The 19,006-nt window shown below is 46.9% G+C and overlaps 1 protein-coding gene across 1 annotated transcript; it reads left to right on the top strand.

Annotated features, from left to right (window-relative positions):
* The first annotated feature begins 11,012 nt into the window (after positions 1–11,012).
* LOC120672308 (carotenoid cleavage dioxygenase 8 homolog B, chloroplastic-like) lies at positions 11,013–14,713 on the top strand. Its single transcript, XM_039952633.1, has 4 exons — positions 11,013–11,439; positions 12,767–13,704; positions 13,819–14,111; positions 14,241–14,713. The coding sequence occupies exons 1-4, from the start codon at positions 11,104–11,106 to the stop codon at positions 14,393–14,395; spliced, it is 1,722 nt and encodes a 573-aa protein (XP_039808567.1). The 5' UTR covers positions 11,013–11,103; the 3' UTR covers positions 14,396–14,713.
* Positions 14,714–19,006: the final 4,293 nt, after the last annotated feature.

The raw sequence follows: 19,006 nt of genomic DNA, 5'->3' as shown, positions 1-19,006 counted from the left end.
CGGGTGTAGGAACCCAAGTGCTGCTGGTCACACACTGGAGGGGGGGGGGGGGGGGGGGGGGGAGCGCGCGGCACCCAGCCAGCAGTGGCGCTACAAGGCGCGCGCACTGACAGGTGACTGGGTCTGACCCCTACCAGCGCTGTTAGCTCGATGGCCAGCTGACGGGAGCATGCTGTGTGCCGCGCGCACATGCGGCCTCGTATACGTACATACACGCACAGCAGAGACCGCCTTGTCCTTTTCGCTCCATTATTATTTGTACGCGCGCTAGTGCTAGCTTGTCATCAGCGTGTGTGTGTATGTTCCTGTGGCATGATTTTATGTATATGTATATATAATATATCCTATACCCATCTACGTCTAGCTAGGCTTGCGCATGCATGTCGATCGGTATATTCCGTGCCTATGCGCGGCGTGAAACGGCGGCCTCCCAAATCCAATGCGTGTCCATATGCTAGCTAGCTGGCAGGAGTGGCACCGTGCTTGTGCTGCCCGCTTTTGACTGGTTTTCAATTCGGATGGAACTCGCCACAGGCTACATGCTGCTGAAAAGGGCGGCAGCAACGGGGCGGGGTGTCACGAAAGCAAAGAAAGCGCGGACGACGATCTTGCATCTCGATGCACCATCATGCATGCATGTACCATATGCATCGATCGATCGGTGTGCATGTGTGTGCGTGTCAACGTCGATCGGTTGCATTGCTGTCGTCAGACGGAAAAAAAACGTACTACAAGACTAATGCCCAGCTGATCGATGAATCATTAGTGCTGACAGAATATGCCAATTTGACGGCCTGACAGGGAGCGGTTTAGGGATCCGGGATCGGTATGATGACGCGCTGCGTTCTGTGGGCGCTAAGTGTGCATCCAGTTAAGGCCTAAACGGTGTTGGTCGATGAAGACAAGCGATGTGTACGTGCCAAAAATTGACAGCGGGCCATGACTGATGGAGATGCATATACAATTATACAAACCTCTAGCTACACGAGTTGGACCTAAGCACGAAAAACTACGACAAGGCACTAGACGTTCGCCCTGGTGAGGGACTCCACGGAGAATATAAGAGATTCAAAGATGCTGATGATCTCTCTACTTGATCGGAATACATACTTGGGGTCTCAAACTGACGCGTGTGGATTACTCCTACCCTAGTGATGCATGCTTCTAGCTGCTTCTTACGCGTTCCGACAGAAACTCGGTTTGCAGTACCAGAAGTACCTGATCGCGATATTCCATCTTCCTGTTACCAATTAGAAGTCGTGAGAAAAAAAAGATAAATATACTAAACTTCTCAAAAACAAACATATCGCTCATCAATTCGGTAGGATGTAACCATCGTTAAAAATATTATTACTATAATCAGATTATCTTTTGAAGCCTCTTTGTTAATCCGCATAAGACCCCCTAAAAAGGAGATAAATCCTAACAATTCTCACAAAAACATAGAAGATAGTATCCTACCACCACCTCCAATGACAATAATATTACTATCTTTCTCATGATCTGTGTCACCATAAGGATCAGGTATCCATGTAGCATGAAGCAATGAGCATAAAAATTTGCATGTCATTAAACATATATCTTGAGCTAGGTTGAAATATATAAGCACGTATCAAATACAAATGGATGTGCACACATGAATGGTGATGGAAAAACATATATAGAGAATTGGTAACTAAAGCAGTCTACCACACGTCACAACCAGATAAAGATTACGACATATCTATTTGTGTACTGTGTTAGAATATGAATAAACAAGAGAGTGAATTTTGGTTAGCTATGCACCTCAAATTTCTCAATGAACTTCTGATTCTTATCTCTCTTGAAATTACTAGGTCGTGTAGGAGCGTGTGTTGATATAGGCACATCTAATTTTGAAAAGCAATTCAGACATGTCTATCTACCGCAGCACTTATTCAGATATACTCCCTCCATTTTAAATTGCAAGGCATTCCAATTTTCTTGGAGAGTCAAACTATTTTTACGTTTGACCAAAATTATATAAAATTATAAAGATTTATAACACCGAATAGATATACTATGAAAGTATACTTAGTGAAGAATCTAATGATACTTATTTGGTACTATAAATATTAGCACTTTATTATATAAACTTGGTCAAACTTAAAATATTTTGACTCTCCAAGAAAGTTGGAATGACTAACAATTTGGAATGGAGGGAGTAAGTATGTTCAATATATATGTGAAATGTACAAAGCTGGATTCATAATTTTAAAATGCTTTTATAGTATATACATTGGTCTTATGTTTTGTCAGAAAACAATTATGAAAGTCTAACTAAATTGTAGCACCAAGCCAAAACAAAATAGTACATGTTACATCTTCAACAAAGAAAGTACTTCCTAACGTTGACATTTGATCATTTGCATCTGTACCTTGTTTAGGAAAAAAGCTAATTAATGGAAGTCATAAAGAACAAAAAGCATATAGTACTTATTAACATGTGATGTATTGTTGTGCAATAGTACACTCACTTCCTTTTTTTGCGGGTAACAAAAAAGAGAGTGTGATGAATACCAATCCAAGTGTTTATTGAAAGACTATGCTTAATTGATAATATATAATTAACATGGACCATCATCCCTCGTGGATCTGGTATAACCACCACCGTACCACCACCACCATCTCCGTCCAGAAAATTTAGTGCGGTAATTTGTCATGTTAGAAACTGCTGTCCTAACACTATATATGCACAGTATATTGGAAGATAGCTTCCCCCCCCCCCCCCCCCCCCCCCCCCAACACATCAGCATGTACATGTAAGAACTGCCACTTACAATGAAACGCATATGCATGTTAGTTGCTTAATAATGAGACGAGGGCATGTAGCATTGTGCGTGATTTATTTCTTTTGTCGAGTCAAAAATAAGGAAAAGAAGTAAGCTGTGCCTATGACCAATCATAATTAGTCCGTCTGTTCTAAATTGTAGGTTGTTTTATCAAATCTAAATGCATAAATTTTTCCATGCATCTATACATAGTGTTTATATAGATGCATAGCAAAATCTATATATATATATTTTTGCTAAAACAACATACAATTTGGAACGGAGGGGAGTTAGCTGTGCAACGCGCTCCGGCCATCGTTAATTAGTTGTTGGACTAGCTGATATGCCCGTGCACTACTACAGGAAGTCATATAAATATATTATTTAGCGTATAAAAATGTATGTATGATACACAATATGTATTTTATAAAAATATAGTACAAATACATTGAGAACTTTAGTCTTTTTCTATTCTTCTCGACAAACACTAGTTCTATACGGTCTCAAATCTATATCTATATATCCTATATAGATAGCACGCACTAACTATTTCTCTCTTCATGCAAGGTGTTTACCTCATTCTCAACTAAGTGTCCCACTAACTTTCAACTATCTTATTAATTACAAAAAATATTCATGTTGTCATCTCTACAATATGCAATATTTTTAATCTTTAATTAACTAAAGTAAAATCATATACATACGCTATTTTTTCATCACCTATTCTTCTATAATGTGATCAATATTCTATTGGTGTTTCTTCTTTTAGATTATCGATTTTTATGAGATTCAATAAACAAGAAAATGTTCATATGACCTCTACTATGTGCAATACTTTTAATCTTTAAACTATTAACGTAAAGTCATATACATACTCTATTTTTGCAATGCTTTCAATCTATTAACGTAAAGACTCATATGCATACTCTATTTCTTTGAGCACCTATTCTTTTATAATGCGATCAAATATTCTATTGATGTTACTTCTGTTAGTTTATCGATTTCTACCAGATCCTGATAAAAAATAACATGCAAGTAAAATTCATATCATCTATATAGCATATATAGATGACACCCACTAAAGTCATTAACTCTATTTCTCTTAACATGCAAGTTATCCGCATTATATAGGAACTCATTATATCAAATGCCACATCAACATCCACTAGGGCTATCTATTTATGTTTTCCATCGATTTTTTTTGTGAATGTTGCCATGCAATCATCTTAATTTTTTTACTTTCAAATTTCACATTAAAATTTTATTTAAAAAATTCCGCAGCAACGAACGGGGTATCACCTAGTTTATTAGGATTTTGATTGACGGACAAAAAAAATATTGCTCGCTTTAGTTAAGTGTAGAGATTAGTTCTTAGTAGTTCTCAGCGCCGTCCACATTATATTCCAAACTGAATCTGGCCGTTCTTTGCCTACCTTGCAATGTGTCACTCGGAGACACGACGTCCCGTGCATCAGCATCACGATCGATCCTCTCTCTGGTGCCGAGAACAAAACAAAAAGGAGGAGAGAAAGTTTATGCATCATGTATATATGTGACGCACGCTTTAACCCCCCCCCCCCCCCCCTCCACTTTGTCCGTTTCTGATTCGCCTATAGATCGAGTGACCAATAATACATCAATATTTTATGGGTACGTTCCAGCGATCTCATTGGATCCTCGCGATGCGCACAACACAAATGATCATGAGCGGAAACTCTCCCGCATTATCATTGCGAGTTGAACAAGTGGCCGGAGCAAATAAATTTCGATCAGAAAAACAAGAGAAGTGGCCGGAACCGGGGCTGGAAAAGCGACGGATTTCGCGATCCGGCGGGCGATCGACCGGTCGCCGATCGAGCAGGGATTATGCATGAACAGCATGATTGCTGTGGTCGACGAAGCCGGTGGCAAAAGCGGCCTCACTTTTCCCCACCTACTGGGGACACTCATCAGCTAGCCTAGCTCCTCCCACTTTGGGCGGTAAGGAATCCATATCATCGACTAGCTAGTATGGATTCCCTTTCAAAAGCAAATTCTAGCGGTAAGTTGTGTTTGTTTATTTGTTGCGGCGTGATTATCGAGCTGGTGGGTGTGTGCCGTGTGCGAATGTGGACGCGTGCTTTTCTTCAAGAGAACGTGTTGTGGCACCAACTAGCTGCGAAACTATTATATTAGGCCGAGAAAGTAAAAAAAAATCACATTTCATCTTACTGTCTTACATAAGGGTGTGGTAACGGATCATAATGATCCTAGTGCTCTCTTCAAGATCCAACTTGGTTCTCATATATATATTTTGAGTGCTCAAAATTGTGTAACATATGAGTCCAACTCTTTTAGAGCATGTTTATGTGGCTTCACTAGTTTCGGTTCCTTCTAATACACATGTAGAATATTGTAGCAAGAAGCTACTTTGGGTCTGTTTGGCAGGGCTCCGGCTCTTTCAAAAACGGCTCCGGCTCCGGCTCCTTTGGTGGAGCGGTTTCTCTGATAGAGCTGGAGCCGTTTTGCAAAACGTTTGGCAAAACTGCTTCACCTGTTTGATTGAGGTTGTAAAATGTCTAAATTGCCCTTCTCTCTTTTTCCCCTTTTTCTTCTTTTTTCCTTTTCTTTCTTTTCCTTTTTTCTCCTCTCCATTTCCTTTTCTTTTTTTCCTCCTCTCCTCTTATCCATTCCCCCACCCCCTCCCCACGACCCGTCTCCTTCCTCACGCCCCTGGTCCAACCTCCGGTCGCTCGTAAGGCCGCCGCCGTCTGCCCCCGCATCAAGCTCCGTCTGCTACTGCTCGGCCACGGCGCGTCCACAGCCCTCCCCCTCAAAACCGGCATCGCGTGCGCCCTCGCCTTGGCCGCCAGCCGAAGCTCCGCCTGGGTGCAGGGCCCCCGTCGATTCCACCCCTCCTCCAGCTCTGCTTGGCCGCCTCCTCCTCCCGCTCCGGTCGGCCATGGCGGCACCGGCACCTCCGCAGCAGGCCGCCTCCTCGTCCGCGCCGGCCTCGTCGTCCGCCTCCTCAGCTGCCGCCGGTCGCGCCGTCCCTATGCCCTCTCTAGCTTTTTCCTCCCCTTCCCCGATGGATCCACAAGGAGGAGCTCAAGCCCGAGCGGCGGAGGAGTCTGCGGCCGTTGGGGGCAAAGAAGGAAGGCGAGATGGAGGAGCCGGAGGAGCCGCGCGGAGCAACATTTTTGTGGCTCCTCCTCCACCGAACTACTCTAGAGAGCGAAATCACGGGGGCTTCACCGCCGGAGCCGGAGCCAAGCATGCATTTGGTAGGGCTCCAGCAGAAGCCGGTTTTGGAGCCGCTGCTGGAGCCCTGCCAAGTCTTTCTCTCCCTCTCCAGCTCAAAGTGAACTAGAAAAGAGAAGAAGCCAGTTGGAGCCGGAAACCGTGGCTTCTCTGGCTCCAACTCCTACGTGCTAAAGTGGAGAAGCCGGAGCCAGGCATAGCCACACCAAACGGCCCTTAGAGCAACTCCAACAGATTGTGTATATGGACTTAGCTTGGTAAATTTGGAGAAAAACGAGAAAAAACATCTACCAACAGGCTCTTCATCCGCCTCCCCTCGTTATCCTCGTCGCTATCTCTCCCCACCGCATCGCTTTCTTTTCCGAGCGATGCTGGCTTGCCATCCCCTCGCTCGCACGCCCTCCCCCTCCTCTTGCCGCGTTTGCCGCAGCTCTGGTGCCCCCTCCCGCGGTGCAGCATCGAGGTCGCGCAGCTCCGGCGTCCCCCTCTCGCCGGCGCCCCCTTGGAGCGGACCTCCTCCCGGCGCGGGCCTCCGGCGCGAGCTCCGGCGTGGCGCAGATCCGACTCAAGGCGCTCCTTCTTCCACGCGAGATCCAGCGAGGCGCAGCTCCGACCCGAGGCGCTTATCCGGTGAGCCTCGCCGGCGAGATCTCCGCCCCCTCCGCGGCTCTCCGGCTCTCCCTAGCCTCGCCGGCGAGATCTCCGCCCCCTCCGCGGCTCTCCGGCTCTCCCTCTTCCCATGTGCAGGGGGGCCGTGCTTGTCTCATGGATGCGAAATGCGAGCACAAGCGAGAGGAGGTGCGGTGCTTCTCCAGCGACGCAAAGAAGAAGATGGATTAGGGGGCCCACTAGTCAGCGAGATAGTAGGAGAAGGGGATGGGGTGGGGAAAGGGATGAATAGAGAAGCTGTTGGATTTTCTACCCTTTGAATAGTTAAATGGCTAGCTAAATATGATTTAGCTAGTGTAATATGGAGAGGCTCTTGGAGTTGCTCTTAGTGCCTAGCTCTTAGTTTGAGGCCCTTTGCCACCTGTTACATTAGTGTGCCTCACTGATCGACCGATTTTGATTCGCTCTATGTTCCACGGACCACATATATAAATACTTAGTATGTAAAAAATGTTCCACGGATCGATAAACCTGCAGGCTACTTACCTCGTTAGCCGTTTAACAATTACAACGGTGCTATAGTTAGTCTGTCTAATCCCGTGTTCGTGTCCCCGCGGGAGCATGCATGAAGAATATTTGCAGGAAAATCAAGGCCCTCGAAAGACTACACGAGTCTACAACATATTATTAGATGCTCGACCGATCGTGTGCACGCATCACGGGTGGTTTTTTATTTCTTACTACTGCGTACAATAGCTACTCGATAAATGTAGGCTCATGACACAAATCAGTGCGGAGTACATAATGCATGATGAGCACCGGTGTGTGCGCGCGGCCCAGCAGTGTAAGAATTAGGATCACGAGTTTATCATGCATGTTTTTGCTTAATTAGGAAACTGAAGTAATACGCGTCGATTGAAGTGAGTCATCAAGTTTAGATATGTTTATGGCGGATGATGCCAATTTGGCATCTAGCATGACCTGCGTCTAGTTGCTCCAGCATCTTCCCACGCGTGGTGTATCGATCTACTTCCACAATTTCAATTATTATATTATAATTTTGGAGTACCAATACTGTAAAATTTGTAATACAGCTATGTAAAAGTTAAATCAATAGTGTTGTAGTGTTGTACTTTTGTAAAAGAGTTTGTATCATAGTGGTTACAAGAGTCTCGGTAGCACATCAGGTCTCGGGTTCGACTCCTCATATGAGTGAATATTTTAGGATTTAATGGCGTTTGTGCTTTCTGTGGTAGGCGTAGTTCCCGTCGACAGCAAGACGACTGTTGTGACTCAACAATCTCGAGGAGATTTGCTGGCTCAGTCTTCAAATATGCTTATAGAGATAAGATTTGCGTACGTGCGTTCATAGGGGTGAGTATGCGTGCGTTGTGAGGGTCTGAGTTGTATTGTGGAATCTCAAAAAAAATAGTGTTTTACTTTTCCCTGCATCTTGAGTTTAACTAGTCCCCTCAATAGGCATGGTCTTCATCAGTACACATCAATGTTGATGACTAGAGTGTCTTTATATCTATATATTAGCAAAAAGTTAAGGAAACAGGTTATATTGAATACTATTAACTAAGAAACTACTAAATCTAAACACCTTTCCAATCTGATGAATGGTCGATTCTAGAACGGTCGTAGGTTTTGAATCTCCATCCATAACTATATAGCCATTCGAGGCATGGTAAGATATTTTTGCCTATGTATAATTTAGCAACTATAGTCTGCTATAGATCCATTTTAGCTCTATCATTATCTGTTTTGGCATGCAATATTCTTGGACATCCAACAAGTAAATAAAATGCACTGCCATCTCACTTTTAATCCCAGAAAAATGAATATGACTGTTGAACTTTCAATTTTCTGGTATTCAACAAATTGATCTGTTCCGCTGGGATATGCATTCATATGTAGCATAAAGTAGCTTTTAATCACATCTCCATGCAGACTTGTTCCCCCAAAGAATGGTGCCTTTCTAGTCTCTAGTAATATGTATGCTCCCCACTTAATATGTAAGGGACTTAGGGTCACTAGTTAACTCTTGCTCCTGTTGATCTAGTACATTAATCTTTGGGAGAAAATCATTTAACTAATCTATAGACATACTTTGCAAGTTTTGGAAGCAAGCTCCCCAATCATATTGGGACAGGCCAGAAACACTTTTACTTCACCAAGAAAAGATTAATGTTTATTTAGCTGTTTGTTATTTCTTGTCGTGACTCTTGAAAAGTATCAGCAAGGTCAAGATTTGTTAAAGGAGGTGCTAAATAATTATTATTTTTTGTTTATTCACAAAAATCCATGAACTAATTAATTTGTTAGCTTTAAGTCAACCACAAAAAACACTGCATATCGACTGCCATCAACCTAAGCAGCATAGAATTCAGCAGTAATTATATTTATTTATTTATTTTAGTTGCATCCCTTTTACATATATGTTTAGCCCGGACTGTTATCAATTACAGTAGTTATTTCTTCTTCTTCTCCTTGTTATATATAAACATAATTAATATATGTATATATTCAGCAAATAAATTGGTAAGATGAAGAATGATGATAGCCAGGACGACCCTAATATATAATTAGTGGAAGTTTAGCATTTGTTGGGCAACTTGGCCATGATGAGAGAAACATGATGTCGATGCCCACGCAGGAATCAGTATATTCCCTAGGTCTTTCTCACTTTTTTTCTCCTGGCATCACATACGTTGGTCAGAAGTTTGGCTTGCTTTGCTATTCAAAACTCCAAAGCATTCAACACTACCCCAGTATAATACTCCAAAGCAGTGTCTGGAATGGAAGTAGTGGGACACGTCACAAGCAATCTCCTTTTAAACTAATTAATGGTCGGTTTCCTTCAAGAAAACACATAAATCCGCATTGGCAAAAACCCTTCCAGTCGGATCAATTAAGTATTCCATCATATTTTTCTTGACGTTTTACTCCTACAAGTTTATAATTAGATTTGCCTTTTGGGCATGTCCTGTTACCATATATTTATCTCATGATTCATTGCATGCAGAAAATATACATTCATGACAAACTGAACATATGCTCATTGTGGAGTAGGACCCATCCGAGTTTTTATCTTAAACTTGGCACTACATTGTAATTTTTATAAACTTATTCTAAGAATTAACAACGACAGTATTTTTTTTAGCAGCTGACGTTATGCCCTTTGACAGCATAGACCGGTGCTCTTGTGGTAACTTAAGATGTACCAATCTAACTTTATAGAGGTGCTCATAGCGTAAGAATGGAAATGTAGAGAATACGTCACGATAACGGAGGGCTAAACTGAAAGGATTCGCCGGTGCGCACACGGTGATGATAAATGCCTATTGTCAGGCGGATAAGCTCAGTAATAAAATGGAACTTTGAAAGGATATGGGTCAAGAAATGAGACTAATAGACAATTTCCAGCTAGTTGCCATTCTAACACACAAACAGTTGTTACATATAAGAACCAGCTAAACTACATTGGTGTTAGCTACATCATTTCATCTTATAGCTAGTTTTTTTTGTCAACTTTGGATTCAAACGCAAACCTCCAAATTAAGCTCTCCTTTTCTCGGTTGCCCCTTCCCATTTCCCACCTCCGGTACATGATCGAGCCGCTATCTATCGCTTTGTCTGCAACGACCGGTTAAAACTTCGTAAAAAAAAGGAAAAAAAAGCCAAGGACGACGGTTATACTTCTGATCTTGGGCTCTTGGCACGCGATCGATGTCACATATCAATCATCCCAAGTCCCAAAACGTCAATAACCTCGCTAGCTCTATCTCCTGGACCGATCGATCCGTCGAGATTAACCCATCCTCGGCACGTAACACCGACGTGGCACCGTGCGCTCCGACAGCTGCGTGCGCCCTGTAGCCTAGCCCAAACCGGCGGTTTTCCTTTTCCCCTCGTCACCGCCGGCCGCGACCGCGACACTCGCACACTCCCGCCCGGTGCTGCGGACGCACCTGCAGCTGCTTATCCTTTGGGGGGGGGGGGGGGGGGGGGGGGGGCGACGACCCGCGCGCGCGGGCGACAGGGACGCGCGCGCACAGTGGTCGCCGGGCGACGTGACGTACGTACGAGACACCCTGGTCGCCGTGCTCGATCGCAGCCCCACCAACCGGAGGAAAGCTTCGATCAAAAAAGGGGAAAAAAAACGGATCGGAGGAAAGCAAGGCGCAAGCGCGGCAACAGCCGGCAACGTGACAACGGAATCCAAACAAGGGCGCCGCGGCCTCTTGCTCCGAGAATTTCCGCAGCGAAAGATTCCATCCCCCCGGCCCCGTCGTCGCCTCCTCCTCCTCCTCCGGCCGGCGGCTATATATACGCCCTCTCGACGAGTACGAACCCGTCCCGAACCGAACCAAATCTTAGCAGTACACGCCACACGCCCACACCACCACAGAGTTGCTGCGCAACCCTAGCTAGAGCACCCTCGCTCGCAGTGTCTCCCACGATGGCATCGTCGCTCTGTGTATTCGCGGCGATGTCCGGCGGCGCCGCCGGGCGGCCTGGCAGTGGCGGGGCGGTGCCCGGTCGTCTGGCGACCGGCCAGCAGGGGGGCAGCAAGGGCAAGCGGGCCGTGGCGCAGCCTCTCGCGGCTAGCGCCGCGACGGAGACGCCGACGCCGGCCGTAGTAGCCCCGGCCCCGCCAGGTCGGCCCGCCGTCTTCGACGCCCCGCGCCGCCGTGGAGGCCGCGGCGCCGGCAGCGGGCACGCGGCGTGGAAGAGCGTCCGGCAGGAGAGGTGGGAGGGGGCCCTGGAGCTGGAAGGGGAGCTGCCGCTCTGGCTGGTGGGTACCACTTGGCCATTTGTTTACTGATCAGCATAGCACCATCGCCATGCATGCGTGCGCGCTGCCTTTGATCTGGCTTTTATTTGTTTTCGGAAAAGGGTGATTGATCTGGTGGCTTTTTCGTGCTAACTATAGCTTCTTTTCATGATTCTTGAACCGACCGCATCCTCTCCATTTCTATAACATTTTTCGAGTGTTCTACGCTAAGGTTAGCCATGCTTTTTCTTGGAGAATCTGAATCGTTTCCGTTACTTTGATTCCAAGTCCGCCCAGTCCATGTATCTACAAAATGACACTTTTCTCAGATCATCGCCAATACACATAGGCAAAGCAGGCAAGCATATCTTCCTCTACAAAAGAAAAGATTGAAGAACATAAAAAGAGAGAGTCGGCACAACTACTTTCAGATCAGCTCATATATACTACTGTGTGGAACAAAATCTCTTGAATTAACATAACCATTTTCATCGTACAAGCATCATCATCTAGCTTAGTGCATGGAGCACCAAACATTTGTGCACGGAAGGTAGTAATAAACTAAAGAGCATGTATTGAGCTTGAGCCATAGAGGGTCTTTTTGGGCCAGCGGTTTGGGCACGGACGCACGGACATCGGAACAGTAATGTTAGGCCAAACTGTCATTTTTCATTGGATCAGCTGTTGTAGAATCGCGCACTTGCTTGGCCACATCTATTGATTAGCTGCGATCAGATCAACGAACGCGAGGGCGACACAGGCTTACCCTAGGCGGGCGAGGCCTACCGAAAAGGATCGGAGATCGGTGGCACTGGCATCTTGGCACTCACGATGCTTGCGGGGAACACAACATATATACCAAGATTCTCTGTTGTTTCTACTCATGGCAGTGGCGACAATGGCGTCGCTGTCCTGCGATCATTGCAGTCTTGTTTGCTCCCCCCAGCAGCTTTGAGGAGAAAAGGCTGCGTCTCCACAACCATGTTGCTGCTAGGCTAGCAAGCTGTCCCCTAACCACAACTTCCACAAGCGATGAGAGACCACTGTTCTTTCCTCCCAATTTGGTTCTCTTTATCCTATACGACTCCATTTGACTCTACGTGCGTGTGCTAGTCTGAAAGTGACCCTGCAGGTGCAATACATATAATACGGTTCCTTGCGGATCATATTCGGCTGCTAATATAATATGCTCGCTAAGCTGTGATTACTATTGTACTAATCGTCAGTCTAATTATAGTTTATTAACCACGCGACGACCCTGATGACCACATGCAAAGGATAGCTTAGCAGATAGCTAGATGGATCTTGTGCGGCCGCAACCATGCATTGATGGGCTGTCTATTTGCAGGACGGCACGTACCTGAGGAACGGGCCGGGCCTGTGGAACCTCGGCGACTACGGCTTCCGGCACCTGTTCGACGGGTACGCAACGCTGGTGCGCGTCTCGTTCCGCAACGGGCGCGCGGTGGGCGCGCACCGGCAGATCGAGTCGGAGGCGTACAAGGCGGCGCGCGCGCACGGCAAGGTGTGCTACCGCGAGTTCTCCGAGGTGCCCAAGCCGGACAGCTTCCTCTCCGCCGTGGGCCAGCTCGCCAGCCTCTTCTCGGGCTCCTCGCTCACCGACAACTCCAACACGGGCGTCGTCTGCCTCGGCGACGGCCGCGTCCTCTGCCTGACGGAGACCATCAAGGGCTCCATCGTGGTCGACCCGGACACGCTGGACACCGTCGGCAAGTTCGAGTTCACGGACAAGCTGGGGGGGCTCATCCACTCGGCGCACCCCATCGTGACCGACACCGAGTTCTGGACGCTGATCCCGGACCTGATCCGCCCGGGCTACTCGGTCGTCAGGATGGACGCCGGCACCAACGAGCGGCGGTTCGTCGGCAGGGTGGACTGCCACGGCGGCCCCGCGCCCGGGTGGGTGCACTCGTTCCCCGTCACCGAGCACTACGTGGTGGTGCCGGAGATGCCGCTCCGGTACTGCGCCAAGAACCTCCTCCGCGCGGAGCCCACGCCGCTGTACAAGTTCGAGTGGCACCTCGAGTCCGGCAGCTACATGCACGTCATGTGCAAGGCCAGCGGCAGGGTCGTGGCCAGCGTGGAGGTGCCGCCCTACGTGACGTTCCACTTCATCAACGCGTACGAGGAGACGGACGAGGAGGGGCGCGTCACGGCCATCGTCGCCGACTGCTGCGAGCACAACGCCGACACCACCATCCTCGACAAGCTCCGCCTCCAGAACCTCCGATCCTTCGCCGGCCAGGACGTCCTGCCAGACGCCAGGTGGTGGTTATTACTTATTAGCCTGCAGCTCCTTGAATTCCTACTACTACCACTGGCTTGCTGTTTCTCTCATCACCACAAATATGGGCTCCTCTAATGGGTTGAAATAAACAGGGTGGGCCGGTTCAGGATCCCGCTGGACGGGAGCCCGTTCGGCGAGCTGGAGGCGGCGCTGGATCCCGACGAGCACGGCCGGGGGATGGACATGTGCAGCATCAACCCGGCCCACCTCGGCAAGAGCTACCGGTACGCCTACGCCTGCGGCGCCCAGCGGCCCTGCAACTTCCCTAACACCCTCACCAAGATCGACCTGGTGGAGAAGACGGCCAAGACCTGGTACGAGGAGGGCACCGTGCCGTCCGAGCCCTTCTTCGTGCCGCGCCCCGGCGCCGTGGAGGAGGACGACGGTTAGTGTTCGAGATCCCCTTGTGCTCTATCTCACACACAGCATGCATCCCTCTGCGCGCCTTCTCCGATCCGAACTACCCGATCACCGCCGTGGCTGACATGTTTTGGTTCTTGGAAAACCTTGGCAGGGGTGGCGATCTCGATGGTGAGCGCCAGGGACGGGTCGGCCTACGCGCTGGTGCTGGACGCCAAGACGTTCCAGGAGGTCGCGCGGGCCAAGTTCCCGTATGCGATGCCCTACGGCCTGCACTGCTGCTGGGTGCCCCGGAACTCGAACGCCTAGCTAGATGGATCGGATCGGATCCACTCTGCTGCTTGCGTCTTGCTCCCAGCGTACCGACTCTCGCGATCGCCGGACGTCGAAGTACGGCTGTACAAATAAAGATGGCTGGTTTATTTCTGGCCTTCTGCAAAAGGGGGGAGATCGAAGTATAGACGTTGTAGATGTGTATAGGGACACGTTTTATACGTGAAAACTTCAGGGGAATTGTACGTAGCCCTTTCCATACCTAAGTGTTGTCGTAGCAATGCACGCGTGTAATGTGTACATAGCTCTCCTGTGATTGAGCTCATAGTGCTATTCAAGTGTTCATTATGTATAGTGTTTTTTTTTCAGAAAAGTTGCTTTAGCTGTACTAGTTCCTTCTTCCAATATACTCCCTCCATCCAACTATCCAAGGCCCATTAGGAAATCTGAAAAGGCCAACACTGTCATACTTACGTACATGGGGTTGTTTGGCAAAAGTGAGTGTGCCAATAACCAAGAAACGTAAGCTTGGACCTAAAACTGTGGATTGTATCTTTCTAGGTTATGCTATTCACAGCGTTGGATATAGATTTTTAATAGTGAAATCTGGAGTACCTGACATGCATGTTGGTACTATAATGGAGTCCAGAGATGCTACATTTTTTGAAAACATTTTTCCCATGAGAGATGAAACAAGTTCATCTAGGCAAGAGTTCATCAAGGATGATGGCTCTGCTGAGCCGATAGAACACAATGAACATACACTTGTAGAAAATTCTGAGGAGGATAACAATGATGCTCCGAGAAAGAGCAAGAGACAAAGGACTGTAAAGTCTTTTGGTGATGATTTCATTGTATACCTCATAGATGATACACCCAGAACCATTGAAGAGGCATATTCATCTCCTGATGCTGACTATTGGAAGGAAGCAGTAAGGAGTGAGATGGATTCTATTATGTCTAATGGAACCTGGGAGGTCGTTGAACGTCCTTATGGATGTAAACCGGTTGGATGCAAGTGGGTGTTCAAGAAAAAGCTTAGGCCAGATGGTACTATTGAAAAGTACAAGGCTAGGCTTGTGGCCAAGGGTTATACACAAAAAGAAGGAGAAGATTTCTTTGACACTTATTCACCAGTTGCCCGATTGACCACAATTCGAGTGTTACTTTCCTTGGCAGCCTCTTATGGTCTTCTCGTTCATCAGATGGACGTTAAGACGGCTTTCCTCAATGGAGAGTTAGAAGAGGAGATCTATATGGATCAGACGGATGGGTTTGTATCAAAGGGTCAAGAAGGAATGGTTTGTAAGTTGTTAAAATCTTTATATGGTCTCAAGCAAGCGCCTAAGCAGTGGCATGAAAAGTTTGATAGAACTTTGACCTCTGCCGGCTTTGTTGTGAACGAAGCTGACAGATGTGTGTACTATCGCTATGGTGGGGCTGAAGGAGTGATTTTGTGCTTGTATGTGGATGACATACTGATCTTTGGCACTAGCCTTAATGTGATTAAGGAAGTCAAAGAGTTTTTATCTCAAAATTTTGAGATGAAGGATCTGGGAGAAGCTGATGTTATCCTTAATATAAAGCTGGTAAAAGAGATCAATGGTGGGGTGATTCTTACACAGTCTCACTATGTGGAGAAGGTGTTAAGTCGCTTTGGTTATAGTGACTATAAACCTGTCTCAACACCATATGATGCCAGTTTAATTCTTAGAAAGAACAAAAGGATAATGCGAGATCAGCTGAGATATTCTCAGATCATTGGTTCATTAATGTATTTAGCGAGCGCTACAAGACCTGATATCTCGTTTGCTGTAAGCAAACTGAGCCGGTTTGTTTCAAACCCGGGAGATGATCATTGGAAGGGTCTTGAAAGAGTAATGCGCTATCTGAAGGGGACAATGAACTATGGAATTCACTACACCGGGTACCCAAGGGTACTAGAAGGGTATAGTGATTCAAATTGGATTTCTGATGCTGATGAGATAAAGGCCACAAGTGGATATGTGTTTACACTGGGTGGTGGAGCTGTTTCCTGGAAGTCTTGCAAGCAGACCATCTTAACGAGGTCAACTATGGAAGCAGAACTCACAGCATTAGATACCGCCACTGTTGAGGCTGAGTGGCTTCGTGAGCTCCTTATGGACTTGCCGATAGTTGAAAAACCGTTACCGGCAATCCTAATGAACTGTGACAATCAAACGGTAATTGTCAAGGTGAATAGTTCAAAGGATAACATGAAGTCATCTAGACATGTGAAAAGGCGGTTGAAATCTGTCAGAAAATTGAGAAACTCCGGAGTTATAGCCCTGGACTATGTTCAGACGGCTAAAAATCTGGCAGATCAGTTTACAAAGGGTCTTTCACGAAATGTGATAGACAATGCATCTATGGAATTGGGCTTGAGACCCACGTGAGTCATTCTATAGTGGAAACCTGTCCTATGTGATCGGAGATCCCGTGAATTATGATGGTGAAACAAAACTAAAGTCTGACTGTGAGAAGAGAACCTTTGTGAAAAGGGCTCATTCCGTGTATAAGGTGCATTTCTCTTCTAATCTGTATGGCAGGTTGGTCTATACCTTAATGTGTGCCAGGTGGTTTCTTTTAAACAAATGAGTTGTTTTCTTGAAACAAAAGATGTTGTCCTACAGAACATCTGAAAGGAACACACCTATATGAGTTTGACCACTGGTCATGGTCTATGAGAATTGGGTATTCTCTAGAAACTCATGAAGGGCCTGGAGTATGACTTATAAGCTCCAAACCGCGGGGATGCTTTTGCAGCCTAGTACCAGTGTAGGGCTCTGGTCAAACTTGTTTGCACAAAACTGGCAATTCAAGGCATAGTCCATTGCACAGTTGTGAATAAGTGTAGCCTTTGTCCTAGATGGAAGTTCAACTTAACAGTCTCTGTCGAATACTGGTATATCAAAGAGAGAATGAGGGTATTTCTAGTGTGGCTTGAATTTCTTGGTGGGGATTGTTGGAGTAATGGGCTTGGCCCATTTATTCTAAAGCAATAAAAGAATTTAAAGCCCACTATTAATGCTAGGGAATCAATGTTTAATTCCGTACCGGGAATTGAGGAGGATCTCAACCGACTTAAAAGGTGGACTTCTTGTACACCACTTGTGAAGCCGGTAAGAGGAGGACGGTGAACCACACGCGCGCGCGCGCTCGCTCGCCTCGCCGGGCCGGGCCGGGCCGGGCCGTGGCCGTGGCCGTGGCCGTGGCCGTGGCCGTGGCCGAGGCCGAGGCCGAGGCCGAGGCGCGGCGCGGCGCGGCGCGGCCGGCCGGACGGGCGGCGCGGCGCGGCGCGGCGCGGTGTGATGTGATGGCTATTTTGCCGTTGACAGCAATTAATCGTGCGATTAAACGTGCAATTAAATCTGTAATTAATGGCCATAACCGCATCACCTAAATGACTCTGATGGTGTCCAGGTTCAACGAACCTGAGCACCTGAGTCACTATATAAGGAGTGCCATGCCCCTCATCCATCCTGCACCAGAGCACTGAGGCAACTCGGCTCCTCTCTTCTCCCTCTCCAGTTGCAACAACTGAGTTCCCCAACGCTAATCTCTGCGCGCACAGAATTAGCGTGAGCAGGCCTCCGAAACCTTGCTCGCCTTGAGATCCTGCACGGGATAGGCGGGCAATCAGGTTTTTGGGTAACGCTTTAGCGTGACTGCTCAAAAATACTAAGGCTTTGCCCGATTGTACGACTACTTCCTGGTGGACGAGCCGAACAACTACGTCGACTACATTCTGGTGGCCGAACGACTACGTCGACTACATCTTGGTGACCGTTCGTGGGACTGCACTGCGAACATCTTCCTGCACCGATTTAGTTCGACTACTTCGACTGAGGCCAACCGAGTAGATGTCTACTCCAGTTGGTAACAGCGCAGCCAATGCCTCCGGCAACGGCCCCGCTTTAGGGTACTCCCTAAAACTTTGGTTATTTATATTGTTTATGCTTATATGTGTGATAAGTATAAACATGTTCACATGTTTACTTTTACTCCTTAAAGTCATAGAAATATTGCTAGTTTATACATCTAATTTTGGAATTAAAATATACCGAAAATTGCCTAGATTTCTAACAATCCAAAAACCTGATTTTGTTAATAGGCTTTCGGTATCTAGCTTTGCTGCATCAATCAAACCATCACCTTTTGATGGTTCAAATTACAAACGTTGGCAAGAGCGGCTTATACTGTGGTTAACACTATCGAGAGTGATCCATGTGAAAGAGGGTAAGCCTGAACAATTCTCTCCAGAGGAAGGGAGTGCGTTCGATGAGGCTGATATCCTCTTTCGAGGCTTGATCATTAGTGTTCTCGGTGATAACCTGGTGGATTCTTATATCCGGCTGCCAACTGGCAAAGCTTTGTGGGATGCTCTTGAGGCTCAATATGGAGTATCTGACGCCGGGAGTGAGTTGTATATCATGGAGCAGTTCCTTGAGTACAGGATGGTCGAAGACCGTTCTGTAGTGGAACAGGCTCATGAAATACATACTCTGGCAAAAGATCTCAAAAATTGCAGCAAAGAGTCCCCATGTGTGTTACCCAATAAGTTTGTGGCTGGAGGTATAATCTCTAAGCTGCCACCTTCTTGGAGGGACTTTGCTACTTCTCTAA

The sequence above is a fragment of the Panicum virgatum genome, chromosome 5N (genome assembly GCF_016808335.1).
Source record: "Panicum virgatum strain AP13 chromosome 5N, P.virgatum_v5, whole genome shotgun sequence".
Lineage (NCBI taxonomy): Eukaryota > Viridiplantae > Streptophyta > Magnoliopsida > Poales > Poaceae > Panicum > Panicum virgatum.
Note: the sequence above shows the minus strand (reverse complement) of the source record. Positions and strands in the feature narration are given on the sequence as shown.

Coding starts and splice junctions, on each gene's coding strand:
- LOC120672308 (XM_039952633.1), top strand. CDS start 11,104: ATGGCATCGTCGCTCTGTGTATTCGCGGCGATGTCCGGCGGCGCCGCC. Junction 11,440..12,766: donor GGGAGCTGCCGCTCTGGCTG/GTGGGTACCACT, acceptor GTCTATTTGCAG/GACGGCACGTACCTGAGGAA. Junction 14,112..14,240: donor CGCCGTGGAGGAGGACGACG/GTTAGTGTTCGA, acceptor AAACCTTGGCAG/GGGTGGCGATCTCGATGGTG.